Source organism: Podarcis bocagei, assembly GCF_964188305.1.
Source record: "Podarcis bocagei genome assembly, chromosome: 18".
In the NCBI taxonomy this organism is placed as follows: Eukaryota; Metazoa; Chordata; class Lepidosauria; order Squamata; family Lacertidae; genus Podarcis; species Podarcis bocagei.
Genome location: NC_138144.1, coordinates 3,393,975 through 3,417,831, shown reverse-complemented (window position 1 = coordinate 3,417,831; position 23,857 = coordinate 3,393,975). Strand labels below are relative to the sequence as shown.

Below are 23,857 nucleotides of genomic sequence, written 5' to 3'. Positions count from 1 at the left end.
CTGAAGCTGAGGCTCCAAGACTTTGGCCTCCTCATGAGAAGAGAAGACTCCCTGGAAAAGACCCTGATGCTGGGAAAGATGGAGGGCACAAGGAGAAGGGGACGACGGAGGACGCGATGGTTGGACAGTGTTCTCGAAGCTACCAGCATGAGTTTGACCAAACTGCGGGAGGCAGTGGAAGACAGGAGGGCCTGGCGTGCTCTGGTCCAGGGGGTCACGAAGACGCGGACACGACCAAACGACTAAAGAAAGTTTTTAGAGGAGGAAAGGTGGAAAGCCCCGGTTTTTGAAGGATCAGCTCACAGTTGTTGAGCTTACTTTGCAAAGGGAAATAATCCTGTTTTTATGGGGTTCAGCCCACAATTCTGCAGCTTCCTTGGGAAAGGAAAGGGAGCCGTTTCTAGTTAGGATCGGGAAACTCTTGAGAGCCAATTTTTGTTTTAGAGAATTTAGTGCTTAGGGTGTTGCTCATTTGCTAAGCAAAAGAACTCAATGCTTTCACCAGAGAGAGAGAGGGGGGGAGAGAGAGAGAGAGAGAGAGAGAGAGAGAGATCAGAGGTGCATTTCCTAAGAGTGTTTGCTTAGCCACACAAATGTAAAGGGTTTTCTTTAGTTGTTCTCTATAAGTCGCTTTGAGACCTTGTCTGGGGGAAAAGGTTGGGTATGAATAAATATATTATAATAACAACAACAACAACATAACTTTCCTTAATAGAACTGGTTAAATAGGAAGGGTTTAAAAAATAATAATACAATGCTTAAGAGGTAAAGGGACCCCTGACCATTAGGTCCAGTCATGACCGACTCTGGGGTTGTGGCGCTCATCTCGCTTTATTGGCCAAGGCAGCCGGCGTACAGCTTCCGGGTCATGTGTCCAGCAGGACTAAACCGCTTCTGGCGAACCAGAGCAGCGCACGGAAACGCCGTTTTCCTTCCCGCCAGAGCGGTACCTATTTATCTACTTGCACTTTGATGTGCGTTCGAACTGCTAGGTTGGCAGGAGCAAGGACTGAGCAACGGGAGCTCACCCCATCGCGGGGATTCGAACCGCCAACCTTCTGATTGGCAAGGCGCTGTGGGTTAAACCACAGAGCCACCCGCGTTATATTAGGCTTACCTTCCAACAACTCTACTTGTTCACACACCCATCTTTTCCTGGCTTCTTCCTTCGCCCTGGCAGAGGAGTAATTTCTCACTCTGATCCAAAGGCTCTCTGAAACACAACGGAAAGGGTAAGCGTTAAAAGGGGAGAATATTGAAGGGAAACCGGAATGAGGAGAGAATAAGTCCGCTTCCCACCACACCCCAAACTACGAAGTTTAATTCCCACCCTTGTTTTGGGGGCAGCGGGGGGTGGGCGGAAAAGAGCGAGACCTCCTGTTAAGTAATACGAAGACACTGCCCACACAAAATGAAGGAAAAGGGATGGATCCAGCCCCGTCGTTAAGCGGCAACGAAGCAACTGTAAAGGGGGAAAGGGTTTCATCCTCCTCTGCAAATTACAGGACAGGGAAGGCTTCACGCACACGTATAGGGTTGTCACCTGTCCGGTATAATACAGAAATGTCCTGTATTTCAATATAAAATGCAATGCGTCCTGTGTTGATACAGTCTTGTCCTGTTGTTATTATTATTATTATTAATTGAATTTAAAGGTAAAGGGACCCCTGACCATTAGGTCCAGTCGTGGCTGACTCTGGGGTTGCGGCACTCATCTAACTTTACTGGCCGAGGGAGCCGGCGTACAGCTTCCGGGTCATGCGGCCAGCAGGACTAAGCCGCTTCTGGCGAACCAGAGCAGTGCATGGAAACACCGTTTACCTTCCCGCTGGAGTGGTACCTACTGATCTACTTGCACTTTGACGTGCTTTCGAACTGCTAGGTTGGCAAGAGCAGGGATTCCTTTACCCCAGCCCCCTCCCCAAATTTTTTGGTGTGTCTGTGTAGGGGAAGGTGGCTGCCAGATGCCCCTCTATATGGGAAGAAGGGTCCAACCCCCTCCCCTCCAATTTGCAATTATGGGTAGGGGGGGCTTCTCTCCCCATCGGGGGAGCCACCGAAAGGAAGAGCATCAGGGGTGAATTAGATGCAGCCCTCCCACTGAGGACCCCCTACCCCACTCCACCCCACACTCTCCCCATATTAGAGGAGGGGATAGGGCCCCAGCCCCCTCCCCAATTTGCAATTATGGGTAGGGGGGCTTCACTCTCAACTGGGGGAGAGTGGCGGGGGGGGGATATGATCCAGCCCTCCTACTGAGGAGACCCCACACTCTCCCTATATTAGAGGAGGGGATGGGGCCCCAGCCCCCTCCCCAATTTGCAATTATGGGTAGGGGGGCTTCACTCTCAACTGGGGGAGAGTGGCAGGGGGGGATATGATCCAGCCCTCCCACTGAGGACACCCCACACTCTCCCCATATTAGAGGAGGGGATGGGGCCCCAGCCCCCTCCCCAATTTGCAATTATGGGTAGGGGGGCTTCACTCTCAACTGGGGGAGAGTGGCGGGGGGGGGGGAATATGATCCAGCCCTCCTACTGAGGAGACCCCATCCCACTCCACCCCACACTCTCCCCATATCAGAGGAGGGGAGAGGGCCCCAGCCCCCCCCCCAATTTGCAATTATGGGTAGGGGGCTTCTCTTTCCATTGGGGGGAGCCCCTGAAAGAATGGAAGGGGTGAATTAGATGCAACCCTCCCACTGAGGACACCCCACACTCTCCCCATATTATAGGAGGGGATAAGGCCCCAGCCCCCTCCCCAATTTGCAATTATGGGTAGGGGGGCTTCTCTCTCAACTGGGGGAGAGTGGCGGGGGGGTATGATCCAGCCCTCCTACTGAGGAGACCCCATCCCACTCCACCCCACACTCTCCCCATATTATAGGAGGCGATAAGGCTCCAGCCCCCCTCCCCAATTTTTTGGGGGGGAGTTGTGGGGGGGGAGGTGGCTGCCTAACTCCCCCCTCCCCTCCCTCTCCCCCTCCCCATTGAACTGCCTACCTGTGCCCCGCAGCAACAGCGCCCCCTGCAGCTTCAGCATGGACATGCCCCTCTCTTAAAACCCCCTCATCTCAGCTCCCACCCGGACCACATTGGCTGGTCCCGACTGCGCAGGCGCGGCGTTGCTCCGCCTCCTCCTCCTCCACGCCGTCCAATAGGCATCGCGCTTCGCGCAGCCGTGTAAGCTGGAGCGCGTGTGGAGGAAACTACGACTCCCAGGAGGCATTGCGGGGGAGGCGCATGCGCAGGGAGGCGGCCGCAGGGAGCAGCGTGGTCGCTAGAGTTAGACAAAAAATGAAGAGGGGTCTAGCGCTATGTGTGTGTCGGCGATTTCCGGGATCGCGTTTTAGAACACACGTAGATATTGAGAGATAGAGATGATAATAATAATAACAATAATAATAACAACAACAACAATAATAATTTATTATTTGTACCCCGCCCATCTGGCTGGGTTTAGAGATGTATTTTGTTTTTTGGGCTCTCCTTTTCATTTCCTTTGGATTATTATTATTATTTTTATTTCATTTCTACACCTCTCTATATTTTAAGAAAAGCCTCAAAGCGGTTTAAATAATATTAAAACAGCAATAAAACATTAAAACATCAATAAACAGAACCTCATATATGCAGATGACACAACCTTGTTGGCAGAAAGTGAGGAGGAATTGAAGAACCTTTTAATGAGGGTGAAAGAGGAGAGCGCAAAATATGGTCTGAAGCTCAGTATCAAAAAAACGAAGATCATGGCCACTGGTCCCATCACCTCCTGGCAAATAGAAGGGGAAGAAATGGAGGCAGTAAGAGATTTTACTTTCTTGGGCTCCATGATCACTGCAGATGGTGACGGCAGCCACGAAATTAAAAGACGCCTGCTTCTTGGGAGAAAAGCAACCGGCGTCAACCATCACACATAATTAAAAAGTTTGTAAGCCCAGGGGAGTAGAAAGATTGTTTGCTTGGCGCTGGAAAAAACCAGGGCTGCAATTGAGAAAGCTGGCGACAATTTCTCTGGCTCTAATCAGAACACCTGGCTCCCTTGAGAGGTCCAAACAAATGAGACAAGCATAAAATCAATAACAGGCAGGAGAACTTTGCCTTATTGACTTTGACTTTGATGCCAATTTAGCTGCAGCACTGGTGTATACTTGAATACATCTGGTGGAATTATGTTTTAATGATGAATACAATTGACCTTGGCTGGCGGCGTGGATTCCACCCTTCATGTTCCTAGGACTTGCCAATCAGAAGGTCGGCGGTTCGAATCCCTGCGACAGGGTGAGCTCCCGTTGCTCGGTCCCAGCTCCTGCCCGACTGGACCTAATGGTCAGGGGTCCCTTTACCTTTAATTCAAGCAAGTAAGTTTTGTAATGAGCTTGTGTTACACTTAAATTGGGAGTTGCAGGGCATTTCCATCAAACCAAAATTTACAGCAACGTGAGATGTGTTGTTGAAGCGGGTGTTAACAAGAGAGCTCCATAATTTAATGTTAGAGAGCCAGTGTGGTGTAGTGGTTAAGTGCGGTGGACTCGTAATCTGGTGAACCGGGTTTGCGTCTCCGCTCCTCCACCTGCAGCTGCTGGGTGACCTTGGGCCAGTCACACTTCTCTGAAGTCTCTCAGCCCCACTCACCTCACAGAGTGTTTGTTGTGGGGGAGGAAGGGAAAGGAGAACGTTAGCCGCTTTGAGACTCTTTAAAAAGGTAAAGGGACCCCTGACCATTAGGTCCAGTCGTGGCCGACTCTGGGGTTGCGGCGCTCATCTTGCTTTACTGGCCGAGGGAGCAGGCGTACAGCTTCCGGGTCATGTGGCCAGCAGGACTATGCCGCTTCTGGCGAACCAGAGCAGCGCACGGAAACGCCGTTTACCTTCCCGCTGGAGTGGTACCTATTTATCTACTTGCACTTTGACGTGTTTCGAACTGCTAGGTTGGCAGGAGCAGGGACCGAGCAACGGGGGCTCACCCCGTCATTGTGGGGATTCGAACCGCCGACCTTCTGATCGGCAAGTACTAGGCTCTGTGGTTTAACCCACAGTTTCCACCTGTGTCCCATTTGAGACTCCTTAGGGTAGTGATAAAGCGGGGTATCAAATCCAAACTCCTCTTCTTCTTCACCCAGAGCTTTGCATCCTGGCTTCTGGCTCCTTTCCAAGGATGCTCCAGATGTTAATCTCCAAGACAACCGCATCTGGGATGCAGATCTTATCGATTGGCTGCGCCACCTGTCCGTAACGTCCACGGCCCTATCAGCGCTGGCGCGAAAGGGCGGGGCCTCGCGTCTTACCCGCCGCTTGCTAAGGCTTGCCCCGCCCTTCCCGCTGCCCCATTGGTCGAGAGAGAGTGGGGCGGGGCTTTCAACGCGGGGCGTCCGGAGAAGCCGCCCGCTGATTGGCTGCCGTGCGTTTGAGCCGTTTCTGAGGGGAAGGATAAAGGCGGAGTCCGCGGAAAGCGGCCGAAGGGGATGAGCTTGGAGCGCTTAGTGAAGAGGACGCTTCTCTGCGGGCTGCTGGCAACGCGGGGCCTGACCAGGACAATGGTGAGTTTCGAAGAAAGGCTTGGTCGCCCTAGGCCCGGCTAGGCCTCTCAGCCGGGCCCGCTCTAGCCGCCCCTGGGTTCTCGGTGGTCATAGCATAGACGTGGGGGGCTAGAGCGTCGCCCTCTTGGAGGACCTAACAAATCCTTGGACCACTGTTTTCTTGGCTCTTATTTTTCTTCCCCCCGTAATCCCTTTGGATCCATGGTCTGCCTCCCCCATGAAATAGAGTGTTAAGCTGATTTCCTTCCTAAATTCTTTTTCTAGTGTTGCAATAATCCCCATAATCCTCTGGGGCAGTTTCTCGTGTGTGTGTGTGTGTGTGTGTGTGTGTGTATATGTATGTGTGTGTCTATATCTATATCTATATCTATATATCTATATATATATATATCTATATATATATATATATATATGCGCGATAAATAACTACCTGACATTCAGAAGACATCTTAAGGCAGCCCTGTTCAGGGAAGTTTTTAATCTGTGATATTTTAGTGTGTTTTTGGTTTCTATGGAAGCCTCCCAGAGTGGCTGGGGACAAATAATAAATTATTATTATATATATGTGTGTGTCTATATATATATGTGTGTGTGTGTGTCTATATATATATATATATATATATGCAGGTTTTGGTGTCTTCGGGTGTCTTCCCGTGTAAGAGTTGGGGTGTCTAGGCGACGTTTCGACAAGGTCTCACTCGTCATCTTCAGGCTGGTGCTTTCGGCTTCTTGTTACTGGAACAGAGCAGGATCTCAGTGTTTGAGTTCCTATAAATACTGTTGAGGGGGTGTGGTGTATAGCCTCCAACGTTCTGGGCAGAGAGGAAGTTCCCAGGTTAGTGTGTCTTTTCTTCTTTTGTTCATTAATTACTTGAGGGATATCTTGAGTGATTTCTTGAGTGATATTCTGATCCACACCTAATGACCCTCCTAAGTGGTACTCAGAATATCACTCAAGAAATCACTCAAGATATCGTTGGAGGCTATACACCACACCCCCTCAACAGTATTTATAGGAACTCAAACACTGAGATCCTGCTCTGTTCCAGTAACAAGAAGCCGAAAGCACCAGCCTGAAGATGACGAGTGAGACCTCGTCGAAACGTCGCCTAGACACCCCAACTCTTACACGGGAAGACACCCGAAGACACCAAAACCTGCATTCCTGTACCCGTGAAAATCTACGAAAGCATATATATATATATATATATATATATATATACACACACACACACACACACACACACACATACGTGTATGTGTCTATATAATGTGTGTGTGTATGTATGTGTATATATGCATATACACATACACATATATAGCCTTTTGTCTCCGAGGGTGTATTGGTCAAGGGGTCTTGGTGTGTTAATATACATAGCTTTTAATTCTTCCTTTTCCCAGCAGCTGGGGAGGGTGGCTGCCAGTTCCCAGAATTGCAACGGTGTCCTACAAATGCATTTAAAGATAAGCAAGTGGGGAGGCCTGCTGCCGCCGTAACGAAACTCTTTTCGCCCTATTGTGAAACAGCCAACACTTCCCGTTATTTTCTGGGACTTGGGTCGTTATATTCCCCGACACCCTTGCAATATCTTCGCCGCGCATTTATTGCAAGGAGCTAAAGGCGCTGCTGTACGTGATACTGCCTCCGCTCCCCGTTTCATCCTCTCGCAACAGCCCTGCAAGGCGAGTTAAGCTAAAGGGGCATGGACTGGTGAGCTTCAGGAGTGGGAGGATTCGAACTCAAGCCCTTCCAGGTCCTGGCCCAATGCTAACCACTGGCTTTGTGGGGTTGGCCGGCTCGCTTTGGTTCACTCTGCTACCTTTTGCGATGTGACCCGATGTCTTGCTGTTCTCTGGCTACTTCCAGAGCACGGTGGGTGGAATTCAGGTAATTTCTACTCAAAAGTGGACCAATGAAAACGAGTAGGCCTAAATTAGCAGTGTCAGCTAATATCGGGTGGGTCTGCTTGGAGTTTGTTTCTTTCCTCCCCTACCTGATTCTGTGGGGCAACCGGTTCTTCCTGTTTCTTTCTGGGGTCCGTCGCTGTGGTGGGCTTTGGAGCCTAAAAGCGCACAACCTTGTTTCATAACTTCGTGCTTGAAACTCCCTCCTGCCTCTCGCACCTGTGTAGCGCCCAATTCTCTGCACCAGTCTTTCCCTGAGCAATTGCCTACACCTGTCCCGGTGTAGGCAATTAACTGCAATTAGTTGCTGCCTCAAAAGTAATTAAAAGCAAAGCAAGTTTCACCTGAGGCTTCTCCACCTTGAATGCAGTTCTCTGCTGCACCTGCGGCAACGTATAAAGATGTTTTTTATTAATGCAGTGGGAACATTTATGGCCAAGCTTTTAATTTTATTTATAAGTGAGTTTTTCCCCTAATTCAGGTGTGCTTATCAGCTCTCTTCTGCTTTGGGGACGAGGGAGAAAAAAAGGCCTCCCTGTGCAGTATCCCCAAGGCCGTATTCACCTCCTGTTCCATACTTGGGATTTAGAGGCTAGGGCGTCGGAAAATCCCCTTGAAAACCTTGTTTTACCATGATTGTAATAGCTGCTCAGATTACCTATTGTCCGTGTATTCTTTCCAGTCTTAAAAGCCATCGCCATTAGAAAGCGATCGTATTTTGTAGCCGTGAGTACTACAAGTTCACCGCACATAGGGCAAAGTGTTTCTTTCTGTCCGGAAGTCGCTGCCAACCTACTTTACCTGCCTGGAAGAAATGCTTTTTTTTTCCCAGGCGAAGGGATGCCATTTCTAATCATGGGGAAATGCCGTTCCTGTCTCTCCACTTTCCAAGACGCTGGTTCCTAGCAAGCACGTTTTAATCACAGCGCTGTTTCGGCTGGTGATTAACCCAGTTTACGTTGCGAAACATTCCTTAATCTGGGAGCAGGGCAGCGTTGGCACCCAGCCGACTTCCCTGGTTTCTGCCTGACTTGACTATTCTCCAGAAACAAAAGTCCGGGGCCTTGAAGTGCTCTTGGAAGTCAAAGTTCGTTGCGGCAGCTGCTTTCATCTGCAATGCAGTAGTAAGAACTGAGAAGTCTGTGGAAACTTCCACCTTTGAGACCGGTTCTGCCATCTTCATTATGAGTCAGGAGGCTGCTTTTTTAATTTATTTACCGCGGTTCATTTACAGAGCTTTGCTCCTTTGGGATCTTGATTAAGCCTGGTTATAAAAGGCAACCAGAGTGGCCGCTCTAAATTCCTTCCTGATCTTTCCTCTGTGTGTAATCTTATTGCCTAATGGAGCCTTTGTGTAACAGGGATTGGGGGCGGGAGGGGAGAGAGAAAAGGCAAAGGCCTTGAACCACCCACACGCATTGTCCTCCATCACATGAGCATCAGGGGAGGATGTTGAAAGACGAGAATTTTTAGAGGTCAGCATCAGCAAAGGGACAGGGAGAGAGTTGGTCACGGCTTGGTTTGGTTGGGACGCCTGGTTGTAAACTGGAGATGCTTGGAATACAGGACACATCAGAACACGCTCAGATTATTTTTGCACCCTATAATTTCTGCACTGCACTGACTTCACAGTGGCTCCCCAGAGCAGTGGCGTAGCGTGGGTTGTCAGCACCCGGGGCAAGGCAAGTAATTTGCGCCCCCTAACCCATGGATTTGCACCCCCTAACCCCCAGATGTTGCGGCCGGCCCCCCCTGCAACCCCCATGCTACGCCACTCCCCAGAGTAGTCTCACAAGGGTCTACCCACACCCTCTGTTACCTGTTATCCTTTTAACTGGGGATGCCAGGGATTGAGCCTGCACAGAAATAATAATACTAATGGTAAAAGTAAAGGGATCCCTGACCGTTAGGTCCAGTCGTGGCCGACTCTGGGGTTGCGGCACACATCTCGCTTTATTGGCTGAGGGAGCCGGCATACAGCTTCCGGGTCATGTGGCCAGCAGGACTAAGCCGCTTCTGGCTAACCAGAGCAGCGCACGGAAATGCCGTTTACCTTCCCGCTGGAGTGGTACCTATTCATCTACTTGCACTTTGACGTGCTTTTGAACTGTTAGGTTGGCAGGAGCAGGGACCGAGCAGCGGGAGCTCACCCCGTCGTCGCGGGGATTCGAACCGCCGACCTTCTGATCGGCAAGTCCTAAGCTCCCTGGTTTAACCCAGAGCGCCCCCCCATCCCTCCTCTGTTACCTGTTATTCTTTTAACTGGAGATGCCAGGGATTGAGCCTGTGCAGAAATAATACTAAAAATAAGGTCTTTAAAAAAGGTAAAGGACCCCTGGACGGTTAAGTCCAGTCGAAGGAGACACTGGGGTTGCGGCGCTCATTTCGCTTTCAGGCCAAGGGAGCCGGCGTTTGTCCACAGACAGCTTTCCAGGCAGGGGGCCTTCTCGGTGGTGGCACCCACCCTGTGGAACACCCTCCCACCAGATGTCAAGGAAATAAACAACTACCTCACTTTTAGAAGACATCTGAAGGCAGCCCTGTTTAGGGAAGCTTTTAATGTTTGACAGACCTCTTGTCTGTCAAACAGACAAGAAGTCTGTCATGCTGCCTGGGTGACAGATTCGCGTCCCACCCACCCCCTTGCTTTAGAGGATAACCTGGGGAGGGGAGGGGAAGGATAGGGGCTTTGGATCCAGATTAATTTAATCGCACGTTAATTCCATTGAAATCCCTGACTGGTGAAAGCCCTCTTAATTGCAGTTTAGCCTCCTGGATGCGTCCCTGTGTGTTGTAACGTTTAAAGTCGCATCCACACCGCTCCCACTGAAGTCCATGTTACGCCGCTTGACCCAGGTCAAGGAGAATCCTGGGAACTGTAGTTTTATTAAGGGTGCTGGGCATCGGTTGCCCCGCGAGGACAGCACGCTTGGCCCACTCTAGTTGGCAACGAATAAGCTCTTCTGAGTTGACCCGCTTCTGGAAGCTGGAGAGGCCAGGTAGACGAAGATGTAATTTGGGAATTTGAGATCTAGAAATCTCCCATGGGATGGTGTTAGATTTTGCACCAGTTGCAAAATGCGCCTGGCTGATTTCCAACGCTGAGCCCTGGCGCTGGAAGGAGAGGGAAATGGGAGATTTGCAGCCCTCAACACACACACACACACACACACACACACACACACACACACACACGAGAATGCCACAAGAGCTCTTTCTGAATCAGGGTGGATTTGATTTAAATCAAGCCGATTTAAATCAGAATTGAAATCACTTCTTTACAGAAAGACTCATTCTTGCTGGTATCATCTTAAGATTTACAACCAGTACAGTGGTACCTCAGGTTACAGACTCCGCTAACCCAGAAATAGTGCTTCAGGTTAAGAACTTTGCTTCAGGATGAGAACACAAATCGTGCTCCGGCGGCGCAGCGGCAGCAGGAGGCCCCATTAGCTAAAGTGGTGCTTCAGGTTAAGAACAGTTGCAGGTTAAGAATGGACCTCCAGAATGAATTAAGTACTTAACCCGAGGTACCACTGTATTTAGAACACTGCAATCGAAAAGGAAGGCTTGAATTACAACGGGGGGGGGGCGCAAATCAGCAGCACAACAGGAAACGCAGGGGACGCAAAACGGAGCACGTTTGGCTTCTGAAAAAAAATTCGAAAACTACTTCCGGTTTTGCAGCGTCCGGGTTCCAAGTTGTTCGTGAACCGAGCTGTTCGAAAACCGAGATGCCACTGTACTTTTGATTTGAGGTGTGCTTCTTCCTGACCCCCGCTTCCTGTTTCTCCCCGCCTCCAGTGCGCTCAAGAAACCGACTGGCAGTCTGCCAAATCCATCTACGATTTCCACGCCACGGACATCGATGGCGCCGACGTCTCGCTCGAGCGGTACAGGTAAGTGTGCGGGGTATTTTCTTCCCTCTGCATATTTGTTTTGGCCCACTCTTCCTGCCTTGAATCGAGGCAGGCATAGGCAAACTCGGCCCTCCAGATATTTTTGGGACTACAACTCCCATCATCCCTAGCTAACAGGACCAGTGGTCAGGGATGATGGGAGTTGTAGCCCCAAAACATCTAGAGGGCCGTGTTTGGCCACCACTGACTTGGAGGAATGGTCAAGTCAGTTTCTTATTTGTATTTTTCAAATTTATACATTTCATTGGTTTTACAGTCAATTTAACATTTCCACATTTCGACACCACTTCTCCCTCTTTCTGCGGTTCCTTGAGTTTATTTTTTCGTGCCTTCTGCATATTCAAGCTCATCTGACTGGCTCATTGACTTACCGTATTTTTCGCTCTGTAGGACGCACTTTTTCCCCTCCAAAAATGAAGGGGAAATGTGTGTGCGTCCTATGGAGTGAATGCAGGCTCCTTGGCTTCAGTGATAGCAATGCAAAGCCTCCGAAGCGCAGAGGGAGTGCTCCCTCCACACTCCGGAGGCTTCGAGTTGCTTTCGCTGGAGCCTGGAGAGCAAGAGGGGTCGGTTCACACCCACCCCTCTCGCTCTCCAGGCTTCAGGGATAGCCGCCTGAAGCCTCCGGAGCACAGTGGGAGAGCAAGACTCTCCTGGCTTCAGCGAAAGGAACCTGAAGCCTCCGGAGCGCAGCGGGAACTTGCGCTGCACTGCGAAGGCTTCAGGGATAGCCACTGCGCTCTGGAAGCTTTGGGTTCATTTTGCTGAAGCCGGGAGAGATTTTTTTTTTCTTGTTCTACCCCTCTAAAACAAGGTGCGTCCTATAGAGCGAAAAATACGGTACCTACTGTAAATATATACTGTACTTTTTGAGAATACTAAGGAAAAACCATCTTCCGCAGAAACTGCTGCTTGCCTTCTATCACTGTGCCATTGAGAGCGTGCTCACTTATGGCTTATGTGTGTGGTACGGAAGCTGTACTGCCCAGGACAGGATGGGGTTGTGCAGAGTTGTTAAGGCAGAAGAGAGCATTGTTGGCTGCCCACTCTCCACCTTAGAGCAGATTTATGCCACAAGGTGCCATAGGAAGGCACTGGACATAGTAAAAGATCCATCGCATCCTGGTCACTGTCTCTTCGAGCTCTTGCCGTCGGGATGGAGAGACAGGACGATGAAGACAAGAACGAGCCGTCTTAAGAACAGCTTCTTCTCCAGAGCGATCTCGGCCCTGAATGGGAAGCCCGGACTTTGAAAGTCATCGAATCTCCCTTGCTGTATTATACTGTATTGTTTAATTAGTGTTTTTATGGAGCAGTCAAGTAATTTCGTTGTCCCTGAAGGGGGCAATGACAATAAAGATATTATTATTATTATTAATACTCACATGACGGTCTGATCAGGGCCTTCCTTCACAAACGTTCCCCTTCCGTCTCTGCAGGGGCCACGTCTGCATCATCACCAACGTGGCCTCGAAATGAGGCAAGACGGGCGTGAACTACACTCAGTTTGTCGACTTGTACAGCAGATATGCTGAGAGAGGTTTACGCATCTTGGGGTTCCCCTGTAACCAGTTCGGCAAGCAGGTAGGGTGCCGGGAGGCCTGGCCACCGGGTGGCGTGATGTAGTTTTTTTTTGTTCCTTTTTTTGAGGAGGGGCGGGCGGGCAGGCAGGCGCCAGCGGCAACCATTTCTCATCTTCCTTCCCCGAACTGCAGGAGCCGGGCACCAACGAGGAAATCAAAGCCTTCGCTGCAGGTTACGGTGTGAAGTTCGACATGTTCAGCAAGATCGAGGTGAACGGGGACGGCGCCCACCCGCTCTGGAAGTGGATGAAGAGCCAGCCCAAAGGCCGGGGGACACTGGGCAAGTGAGTTTCTTAACCGCGGGAGCTGGAATTATAGTATATGCTTTGGTAAACAGCCTATATGCAGAGAGACGATGCCGCCTTCTTCTCGCACCGAGCTCCGATAAGAGTGCCAGATTTAAGTATAAGCCAAACAAGCTATAGCTTAGGGCCTCACTCTCTTGGGGGCCCCAAAAAAAATTAAAGGAAAAAAACTGCTGGATCTACATTTCCAAAATATAAGATGACAAAACAAATAAAACCTACATACAGTAACAGTGTTTTGTGTTGTGTAGGCTCCTATGATGTAAAATATCCCTGGTTTGCTCCTTTCTATATATAGGGTGCCTACATTCTGCATGTGCAAATGGCTTGAGATACCTATTAGGTCCATAAATTGCCATATAGCATATACAGTGGTGCCCCGCAATACGAATGCCTCGCAAGACGGAAAACTCGCTAGACGAAAGAGTTTTCCGTTTTGGAGGTGCTTCGCAAAACGACTTTCCTATGGGCTTGCTTCGCAAGACGACAATGTCTTGTGAGTTCCTGCTGGTTCCCCCCCCCCCTTTTTCTAAGCTGCTTACCAGCTGATCCGATCAGCAGATAAGCCGCTAAAAGCCGCTAATCCGTCAATGGGCTTGCTTTGCAAGACGAAAAAACCGCTAGACGAAGAGAATCACAGAACGGATTCTTTTCGTCTTGCGAGGCACCACTGTATTCAACACAAAAAATAGCAACAATTTGTTGTTGACAAAGGACAGCTGGACATAGAAAGGGCCCCATTACCTTCAGTAGCTGAGGGCCTCATCAAACCTGAATCCGGCCCTGTTTGATAATGCAGGCGTGCTGTACTCTGGAGAACGTGGCTTAATTTGTACATAAGCGCAAAACTCTTAAGGTGGGGGAATGGCTCTAAGCTTGTGTAATTTGCAGGCCTGAGGACTCCCCTTTCCGCAGTGGCCTCTGTCCTGACCAAGGAAAGCCGCCTTAAACATCACAACTGTTGTTAACTGAGGAGAATCCAGCACACGTATCCGCCAACAAACAGGGGAGCGCCGAAACATTGGGGGATGTCTCAGGGCCTCCCCTGCCTGCTTCTTAAGGGGGCATGATCCTGACCCCCGGTCCCCAATTCTGAATCCCCTTTAAGGACGAGGCTCTGTCAAGTTTTGCAAAAACAACCACCCCTGCAGAGAATCTGAGCTCTGCTTCGGGAGAACCAGGTTTCTAGACAGGGCAAAGCCCCACGGGAGGGTGTCTTTGTGTTTTGTTTTGAAGGTTCTGCAAATATATATTGATAATAATATAATAATAATAATAATTTATACCCCGCCCATCTGGCTGGGCCTCCCCAGCCACTCTGGGCGGCTTCCATAGAAACCAAAAATACAGTAAAAAATCACACGTTAAAAACTTCCCTGAACGGGGCTGCCTTAAGATGTCTTCTGAATGTCAGGTAGTTGTCTATTGCTTTGACATCTGCTGGAAGGGCGTTCCACAGGGCGGGCGCCACTACCAAGAAGGCCCTCTGCCTGGTTCCCTGTAGCTTTGCTTCTTGCAATGAGGGAACCGCCAGAAGGCCCTTGGAGCTGGACCTCAATGTCCGGGAAGAACGATGGGGGTGGAGACGCTCCTTCAGGTATACTGGACCGAGGCCGTTTAGGGCTTTAAAGGTCAGCACCAACACTTTGAATGGTGCTCGGAAACGTACTGGGAGCCAATGTAGGTCTTTCAAGACCGGTGTTATATGGTCTCGGCGGCCGCCCCCGCTCTCTCAAAACCTTAACAAAAAACTGGTACCCTTGGGGGCGGGTAGAAGAGGCTGTGAACCTTTTTGGGGTGGAGAGGTGGTTAACAGTTTCTCCCTGTGCTGTTTGTGTGAAGATTGGGGCGTGGGTGGGTATTTATTCCAGAGCTCCCTGCTGCGATCTAGCCTGCAGATCTCCAGTTAGGACCAAGGCAAGGCATGCCACTGATGATGATGATGATGATGATGATAATTTCTTTATACCTCGCCATCTGGCTGGGCTTCCCCAGCCACTCTGGGCGGCTTCCAACAAAACATTAAAACACAGTGGTCTGTTAAACATTAAAAGCTTCCCTAAACAGGGCTGCCTTCAGATGTCTTCTAAAAGTCTGGTACAGTGGTGCCTCACAAGACGAAAATAATCCGTTCTGTGATTCTCTTCGTCTAGCGGTTTTTTCGTCTTGCGAAGCAAGCCCATTGACGGATTAGCGCTATTAGCGCTTTTAGCGGCTTATCAGATCAGCTGATAAGCGGCTTAGCGGCTTAGAAAAAGGGGGGGAAGGGAAAAAAACCAGCAGGAACTCGCAAGACATTGTCGTCTTGCGAAGCAAGCCCATAGGGATTTTGTTTTGCGAAGCACCTCCAAAACGGAAAACTCTTTCGTCTAGCGAGTTTTCCATCTTGCGAGGCACCACTGTAGTTGTTCTTCTCTTTGACATCTTGTGGGAGGGCGTTCCACAGGGCGGGTGCCACCACCGAGAAGGCCCTCTGCCTGGTTCCCTGACCGCCCAGTTCGATAAGGAACCAAGTTGCAACTGTTGTGATTCCTGAACAATATCTTGACCCTTGCCCTGTGTTCTAGATTACAAGCAGCCGGTGTGGTTTCATCCAGATATTCTGGCTTGCCAGAGCTGATGGGAGTTGCAGGGGGTGGGGCGGTATCTGAACAGCGCGACCCCAGGGGCATTTCTGTTTGATGCACGGACCTGTTCTGGATTTCCTGTTCCGAAACTAAAGCGTTGGTGTTGTTTTTTCTCTCCCCCGTCACCTAGCGCCATCAAGTGGAACTTCAGCAAGGTGAGCCTTCAGCTTTCGACTCCTGCCTCTTCGAATCCCAGCTCTGGACTGGGCAACATCTGTGCCCCTCCAGCTCCCAGCATCCCTGGCCGGGGAAGGGGGCAAATCCAGCAACAGATCTTCCCCATCCCAGCTTCGGAGGGGAGGCAATTCTGAAGTGGCTCGTGCATCTTAACTCCCTTTCGGGGCATCGCTGGGCCTATCAAGTCCGGCCACTCTTTCCAAGCCCCAAAGCGCTCCCTGGCAGCTGGTAGACTGCCCTGGCAGATGGAGGTTTGATCGCCAGCTGTTGATAGGAACTGTCCTCCGTGGAGTTGTTTAATCTGCTTTGGAGCCATTAAGCCCAGGGGTGGGAGGAACCTCAGGCCTGTGGTGGGGGCTCTACATTACAATTACCTAAGCAATGTATATCATCTCAAAGAGCCCCAGGGTGCATTAAGAACACATTTTATGGAGGTTATTTAATGGCTAAAGGCATCTGAACCTCTCAGGAAGGAGGGACACTGAGAAGGGCCGCTGACGCCAAGCGCAGGGTCTGGGTCAGTTTGCATGGGGAGAGGCAGGCTTTCAGATACAGTGGTACCTTGGTTCTCAAACGCCTTGGTACTCAAAACAACCTGGAACCCAAACACCGCAAACCCAGAAATACCGTATTTTTCGCTCTATAACACGCACCAGACCATAACACGCACGTAGTTTTTAGAGGAGGAAAACAAGAAAAAAAATATTCTAAACGAAACAGTGGATGTATGATTTTTGTGATTCATGCTGTGGCCACAGACATGTGATCTGACAGTGAGTTTGGAGTAGCCCAATGCAAAAATCCTGAGGATCCATGTGGATCCATGCTTTGTAACCACGGAGGAGGGAAGGAAGGGGAACCATGGATCCTCTGCTCACGACTGCAGCAGATCCCCCCCCCGCCGCCACCTGCAGGCATTCGCTCCATAACACGCACAGACATTTCCCCTTACTTTCTAGGAGGAAAAAAGTGAGTGTTATGGTGCAAAAAATACGGTAAGTTTACCGGTTTGCAAACTTTTTTTGGAAGCCAAACATGCTTCCGTTTTGAGTCTTATGCTTCCGTGTTGAGTGCCACACATCCGTTTAGACGAGTGTCGCGCTGAGGTCTGTCTGTTTTTGCTAGTCTCCGTTTTTGCTTTTGCTTCTCTTTTTGTGACTGCTTGCAACCCAGTTCATCTACTGACTGCAGTATGTGGTTTATTGCTTTCACTTTATGGATTGAGGGTCTCGTTAGATAGTAAAATTCATGTTCAGTTGCTGTTTTAGGGGTTGTTTTAAAAAGTCTGGAACGGATTAATCCGTTTTGCGTTACTTTCTATGGGAAAGCGCACCTTGGTTTTGGAACGGACTTCCAGAACGGATTAAGTTTGAGAACCAAGGTGCCACTGTATAGAGATCATGAGCGGTGTATGGCAGTGGTGGTCCCCAAGCCCATCTGCCTGACCCTCGGCACTGTGCCCATCGCTGCATCTCCTCCATCTCTCCATCAACCTGTTCTTAGTCCCTGGGAGGGAGTTGAGAGTCCAGCAATATTGGGAGAACCAGGGTTTCGGCTGTGCTGGAAGATGCCCTGGTTTCATCCCATATCGAAGCACCCTGGATTTCCTTCTCCGGTTCAAAGCACTCTTTGTTCACTAGCTGTCCTCCATTCATATTCTCTCTCTCCTTCCTTCAGTTTCTAATCAACAAGGAAGGCCAGGTGGTCAAGAGATACAGCCCAATGGACGACCCATTTGTAAGTACCGCACTAAATTTCAGTTTTGGCTTTGCACCAGGAGAGTGCCCTTAGTCTGCCCTGCATATGGTGGCGCTGTGGTCTAAACCCCTGAGCCTCTTGGGCTTGCCGATCGGAAGGTCGGCGGTTCGAATCCCCGCGACGACGGGGTGAGCTCCCGTTGCTCGGTCCCTGCTCCTGCCAACCTAGCAGTTCAAAAGCACGCCAGTGCAAGTAGATAAATAGGTACCGCTCCAGAGGGAAAGTAAACAGTGTTTCCGTGCACACTGGTTTCCATCACAATGTCCTGTTGTGCCAGCAGTTCAGTCCTGCTGGCCACATGACCTGGGAAAAAGCTTTCTGCGGACAAACGCCGGCTCCCTCGGCCTGAAAGTGAGATGAGCGCCGCAACCCCGTAGCCACCTTTGGCTGGACTTAACCGTCCAGGGGTCCTTTGCCTTGCTGGTTTAACCCACAGCGCCACCCGTGTCCACACATTAGGTGTTACTGATCACCTTTTCTCCTCCGCCTGCAGGTGATCGAGAAGGACCTGCCCGCTTACCTGTAGGACGTGGCTGAACACTACACCGGATCACCCTGCGTTTCCTCAGCCCCGACTCTCTCCTCTGCTTTCCTGCAAAGTTTGCCTGGATGATGGCCTGCCTTGAAGCCAAGCCCGTTTGGTGGGGCAGGCCTGAGAAAAAGATATATATATATTTGCAAACTCTTGCAGGGATGGGGAGGCGGTAGACTCTGGGGTTGCCTGCCAATGCCGTAGCAATAAAAGTCTCTCCTCCTGACGTGACTTGTGTCTGTGGAATTCTGTCTCGCTGCCTTCGGACTCTGAAGAGGCGGGAGAGATGGGCTTATTCCATCCTTGCCTTGCAGCTTTCATTTTGGTGCAGCCTCAGTTCAGTAATGACTCATGTGCTAAATAACTAATTGGAGCCTGTTTGGCAGTGGGATTCATGACCTGAGAATGTGGAATCCCTTCTTCGCTGGAGGTTTCTAAAGAGAGGTTGGGTGGCCCATCTGTTGTGGATTCTTCAGGTGAGATATCTGCATTGCAGGGGGTTGGACTAGATGACTCTGGGTGGCCCTTTCCGAGTCAACCATTTTTATTTTTATTTTGATAGAGGCATCCCCTCCTGCATGAGCGTCTTCTAAGATGCTTGCTTTCCTCCATTTCTAGGGAAATGTCTCCTTTTTTTACCCTGAGGGAAGAGGCTCTTGGTTTACATTAGCGGCACCTTGGTTCTCAAAACGCTTTGGTACGCAAACAACTTGGAACACAAACACTGCAAACCTGGAAGGAAGTGTTCTGGTTTGTGAACTTTTTTCGGAAGCTGAGCATGCTCCATTTTGAGTGTTACGCTTCCAATTTGAGTGCCATGCTTCTGTTTTGAGTGTTACACTGAGGTCTGTCTGTTTTTGCTATTTATTTTGCGTTTTTTGCTTTGTGTTTGTGACTGCATGCAACCCAGTCCAGCTGCTGATGGATTGATTGTGTGACTGCAGGACATTGGTTATTGCTTTCATTTTATGAGTCAGTGGCCTCGTTAGATAGTAAAATTCATGCTCAATTGCTGTTTTAGGGGTTGTTTTATTTAAAAGCCTGGAACGGATTTATCCTATTACTTTCAACGTGAAAGCCTGCCTTGGTTTTGGAACGGTTTGAGAACCAAGGTACCACTGTACTACGACTTCAAGGAAAATTAGCAAAGCATTCCACACATCGATGTTAGGAGTTTGAGGTCAGAGAATCCTAGAATTGTAAGAGCTGGAATGGGTCATCTCGTTCAACCCCCTTGCAGTGCAAGAATCTTTTGCCCAATGTGTGTCTCGAACTCAAGACCCTGAGGTAGTGTCTTGTGTTCTTATTGACTGAGGCAGCTCTCGATCTGCTCTTCGAGAGTAAAAGGCATTTTAACCAACAGAACCAAAATCAGAGGAGACTCAAAGTAGCGGAAACAAAGGAAGCCCCGGGCCACAGCTGTCTCCTCTATTGACCAAGGCAGTTGCGTTTCTTGCTTTCACAATTTCAGGGTGTTTTACGGGTTTTTTAAAAATCCGGCAAATCAAAACCATACAAAACGGCCCCTTTCATTTTCTCATGCGCGTACAAATTTTGAGACCCGACCTCTTCGCTGAGCTGAAATGCCAACGTTTTAATCCTTCGGTAGAAAATTCCAGAATCACGAGTTAAAAGGCACATTTCCTCATCAACAAAAACAAAACAAAAAACGGGTAAAGACTTCTTCCCCCTTCCTCTTCGCAGGCACCCCCCCTTTTTTTTTACATATATATATTTACACAATTTTGAATTAATTATAAATATCCATAGAAAAAAAAATAATAAGCTGACAAAAAAGGAAGTTGGTTAGAAAGTGCCAACCAGGAAGGGGAAGAGATTTTCCATTTTTAAAAATACAATCAATAGAACAAAAAAAACAGCATAATAATTTAGTTTTTTTAAAAAGTAGTTGTTACATATTAAGTTTTCCTGACAAAATGGAGGGTGTGAGGGTACAGCGGTTTATATCTCCTTAAAGGGAGTCTCACTGCCCTGGGAAATACAGATTTACTTTTTGAAAAATAATAATTAAACCACCATAAAATAACCACATAACAATTCTGAGATATTCCTATTTGAGGGGGGAAGTAGCCCCAACTTGAGCACACCTCCAATTCTTTCCTGAGTTTTTAAGCTCCCCCCCCCCCGAACCCAACTCCTTTCAGGAAACGAATCCTAAAAGCAGGCTGCCGGGATTCGCTTATGGCTACTAAAATCTTTAAACGGCAATGCACGATTGTGATGGGGAAACGAGAATGTGGTCTCCGCCCTCGAGACCACTACAAATCAGGATAGAAATTCCGGTGAAAACCAAATCCCTCCTGCTGCCTGCAAAACAGCTTATTTGCATAGTTTCTTTCTCTTTTTGCATAATTGCTTCATTCCTCTGCCTTCTGGCCGGGGGGTGGGGTGGGAATCGGGGGGGGGGCACTGGAGCTGCCTTGCAAATCTTCCTATCTTTCTTTTACTTCCCACCCCTTCCTTCCTTCTAGATCCCCATCTTTCCTGCAAAGCTTGCGAGAGTCATGAGGACTGGAAATTTCATTTTTTTAAAACGACGGGGAGGGAGGAGACCGATTCCCAGAATACATGAAGTAGCAGGCGTTGTGAAACCGTGGCGATCCTCTGAGCGCTGTGGGTCTGCGTGGGGGATATTGAGACCCCCCACGCCATGGGCGATTCCGTCTCGCCAAGAGAGAGGGGAGCAGAGGGGCAACTGCAGCAGCAGTAAAGGAAAGTTGCTCCGGAGGGAGGAGGAAAAAAGACAATTATTAACGAACTATATGCCTCCAATGACAAAGGAGGAAGCCCACGGCCCGTGCCAGCGCTCAGGGAACCTCCACGAGGGCTAGAGCCCTGCCTAGGCATTTTCAAAAACTTTAAACTGAAAGCAGGTGCCAGAAAACAACTTCACCCTGATAGCATGGATTGTTACCGGGACGAGGTAGGGGGTGACATATATGCCTCCTTGGGAGAAGGTGAGGGGTTTTTTCTTTAAGAAGTGGAGGTAGGGGTGTTTCTGACGGGGACCACGACGAGTGGGCTGTTCCAAACCACTTGCATAAATGCAAATAAACCAGGAAGGGAAAGAGCTCTTCTCCAGTGACAAGGCTCCACCCCTGCACAGATCATCTGGAGCATTGAGCTGGGTGGTTATGGGATATAACACCTTCAAGAGTCCCTGCAGACTTTTTGTGGGTGGGGTTGGAGTTTGGAGAAACCAACTTCCACACGTTTTCCCCTCCCTCCGTACAGAAATGGTGGTAGTTTTCTCTCCGAAAGAGATAAATGTTCTCGGGGGGAGGTAATCAGAAAAATCACGGTTTGCCTATAAATTCCGAGCTAACCTATATAACCCTCACGTTTGGCAGCCACTTCCTGAAATAAATATCCTGATGGGTGACCTCCACCCTCGCTTGGGCCTGATGAGAACTTCTTTTGGCCTGAGCGGATCGAGCCCCCTCTTCCTCGTCCACCGTGAGCCGAGAGTTTAATGCTGTCCTGGCAAATCCATCCTCTCCTTCCCTCCCCGTAGTTTCAGTACAAGGGAATAAAAATGACCGCAACTCAGGAGAGAAATTCTGCATGCTGTTGCACAGCTATTACTATTTAGATGCTCTCGCTAGGATGAGCCTTTCTTAGCTACTCCGCTAACCCCTCTGTTTTTTGCACTACAGTTCCCATCGGCGCCTGGCTGTGAGATGCCAGGCGCTGCTGGGATCTGTAGTCCAATGGATGCAGGCTGGGAATAGGCGCGGAGCCTCAGGCACGGGAAAACAGGGAGGACCACAGAAATTCTGCCACCCATGTTCAAGTGTTTCCCTACCTCCACGAGGTCTAGAAACTTGCAAGGCAATTCCCCTGCCCCCTTTTTTCGCTCAGAACCAGAAGCGTGCAGGGCTGTGCAGCGTCACTCGAACCCTGCACCTGTGCAAAACAACCTGCCGGAGGGGGGGGAACCAAGTTGGGACCACCCGGAAAGCTTTCGTCGTGGTGGATTCGAATGGCGCGCCTCTCCGATCTCACTGGGTAAAACGTGGGGAGGAGAGAGAAGAATATAAAGACCCCAACTTTTCCAAACTCTCAGTAGTTTGCAGAGGGGCAAAGGGGGGGGGAGTGCAGCCGGGGGGGGGGCGGTTCAAAGAGACCTACAACCTTGCCCCCTCTCACTCCCGGTTTAGGCACCGCTACACCTCCCACTGACCCCCCCCCAAAAAAACCCCTCCACTTTTACGGATCTATAGAGATATATATAAAAAAATTCAGTACAGAGGTGACTGTATAATTATATATAAATAAAACTTTTCCTGTTTTCGCTCCCGCTCCGAACTCTCTGCCCCGCCATCCCTGTTTTGAAAAAAAAGACAGAGGAGTGGTCCGTTCCAAACCTTAAACCCTTGCCACCCCTTTCCACACCCCCTTGGGCTGGGTGGGGGGAATAGGGGTGTCCCTGCCACGCCACGCCCGACGTCCTTGCCGGCCACTCAGCTGCCGTCGTCCTCGTAGAACGTGGGGAAGGGTTGCCCCGGGTGGTACTGAATGACGCTCTGCCTCCCTTGGGCGCTGTCCTCGGGCCCCACGTTGAGCGAGCTCAACATCTCTTCCAGGAGCTCCTTGTAGTTGATGTCCGGGTCGGGCAGGGAGAAGCTGTCTGGGGGCGGCGGGGCGGCGGCAGTGGCGTGGGCCTGGGGGGCCGGCGAGAGTTCGTGCTGGGCAGGGGAGCCGCCCAGGGGCAGGCCTCCCGCCGCCAGGGATGCCCCGTCGAAGGGCAGGGGGAAGTTGAAATGATAAGGAGGGCCGGGGGGCGGCGGCGGCGGCTGCGCAGCCACCTCGGTCCAGAAGTCCGGGATCCCATCACTGGCGGGACTGTAGGTCAGGTCCAAGACTTCGTCCTGGGGCAGGAAGCTGGTGCCCGGCGTGGGCGGTCGGTCGAGGGGGAGCAGCGCGTAGGGCAGGCCGGGCGCCGCGGAGGCCGCTGCCAGCAAAGCTTGGCTCTGCTTCTGCTTAACGCTGGTGTCCATTTGCTTGAGCTCCTTCAACACCTGCTGGACGCAGTTTTCTGGGATCTTGATACCTGTTTTGGGGTGGGGAGAGAAGGGCAGGGTCAGTGGCCAGGAGGCTGGGCATCCGGGAACCCCCCTCCCCACTCACCTGGTCTAGTCCCTTTCGCTCAAGACTTAAAGCTCTTGTTTCACGCTCCCTCTCTCTTCCCCACTCCTTTTCGTTCCTTCTCTAGATTGTTTTTCTTTGGTCCCGGTGCATTGCACAAAAGATGCTTTGCACTGGGCGTGAACCTTGGATAAGCGTCAATAAAAATAGCTTCGTGTTTTTATCGAACGCCCTCCTGTCAGGCGCCAAGGAGATAAAGAACTACACTCTCTCACACACAAAAAAAACTCAAGCTATGGTTTTCCCAGCAGTGATGTATGGAAGTGAGAGCTGGACCATCACCGACGAATGGATGCTTTTGAATTCTGGTGCTGGAGGAGACTCTTGAGAGTCCCATGGACT

General features: G+C 50.1%; 3 protein-coding genes across 5 annotated transcripts in view; 1 reads left to right on the top strand and 2 right to left on the bottom strand.

Annotated features, from left to right (window-relative positions):
* Positions 1-3,123, bottom strand: part of POLRMT (RNA polymerase mitochondrial) — a 43,462-nt gene extending 40,339 nt beyond the window's left edge. The window contains exons 1-2 of the mRNA XM_081177608.1: positions 3,003-3,123; positions 1,118-1,213 (exon numbers count right to left, since the gene is read on the bottom strand). Of these exons, the coding sequence (XP_081033734.1) occupies positions 1,118-1,213; positions 3,003-3,048 (142 nt within the window). The 5' untranslated portion in view covers positions 3,049-3,123. The remainder of the gene's footprint in view (positions 1-1,117; positions 1,214-3,002) is intronic.
* Positions 3,124-5,385: 2,262 nt separating this feature from the next.
* On the top strand, positions 5,386-21,374 carry GPX4 (glutathione peroxidase 4). The gene is made up of 7 exons (XM_081178117.1): positions 5,386-5,539; positions 11,249-11,343; positions 12,804-12,948; positions 13,080-13,231; positions 16,010-16,034; positions 17,734-17,793; positions 18,308-21,374. The coding sequence occupies exons 1-7, from the start codon at positions 5,465-5,467 to the stop codon at positions 18,338-18,340; spliced, it is 585 nt and encodes a 194-aa protein (XP_081034243.1). The 5' UTR covers positions 5,386-5,464; the 3' UTR covers positions 18,341-21,374.
* The window catches only part of SBNO2 (strawberry notch homolog 2), a 93,141-nt gene continuing 89,204 nt past the window's right edge, over positions 19,921-23,857 (bottom strand). For all 3 annotated transcript variants that reach the window (XM_081177601.1, XM_081177600.1, XM_081177602.1), the window contains one exon: positions 19,921-23,420. In XM_081177601.1, the coding sequence (XP_081033727.1) occupies positions 22,831-23,420 (590 nt within the window). In that variant the 3' untranslated portion in view covers positions 19,921-22,830. The remainder of the gene's footprint in view (positions 23,421-23,857) is intronic.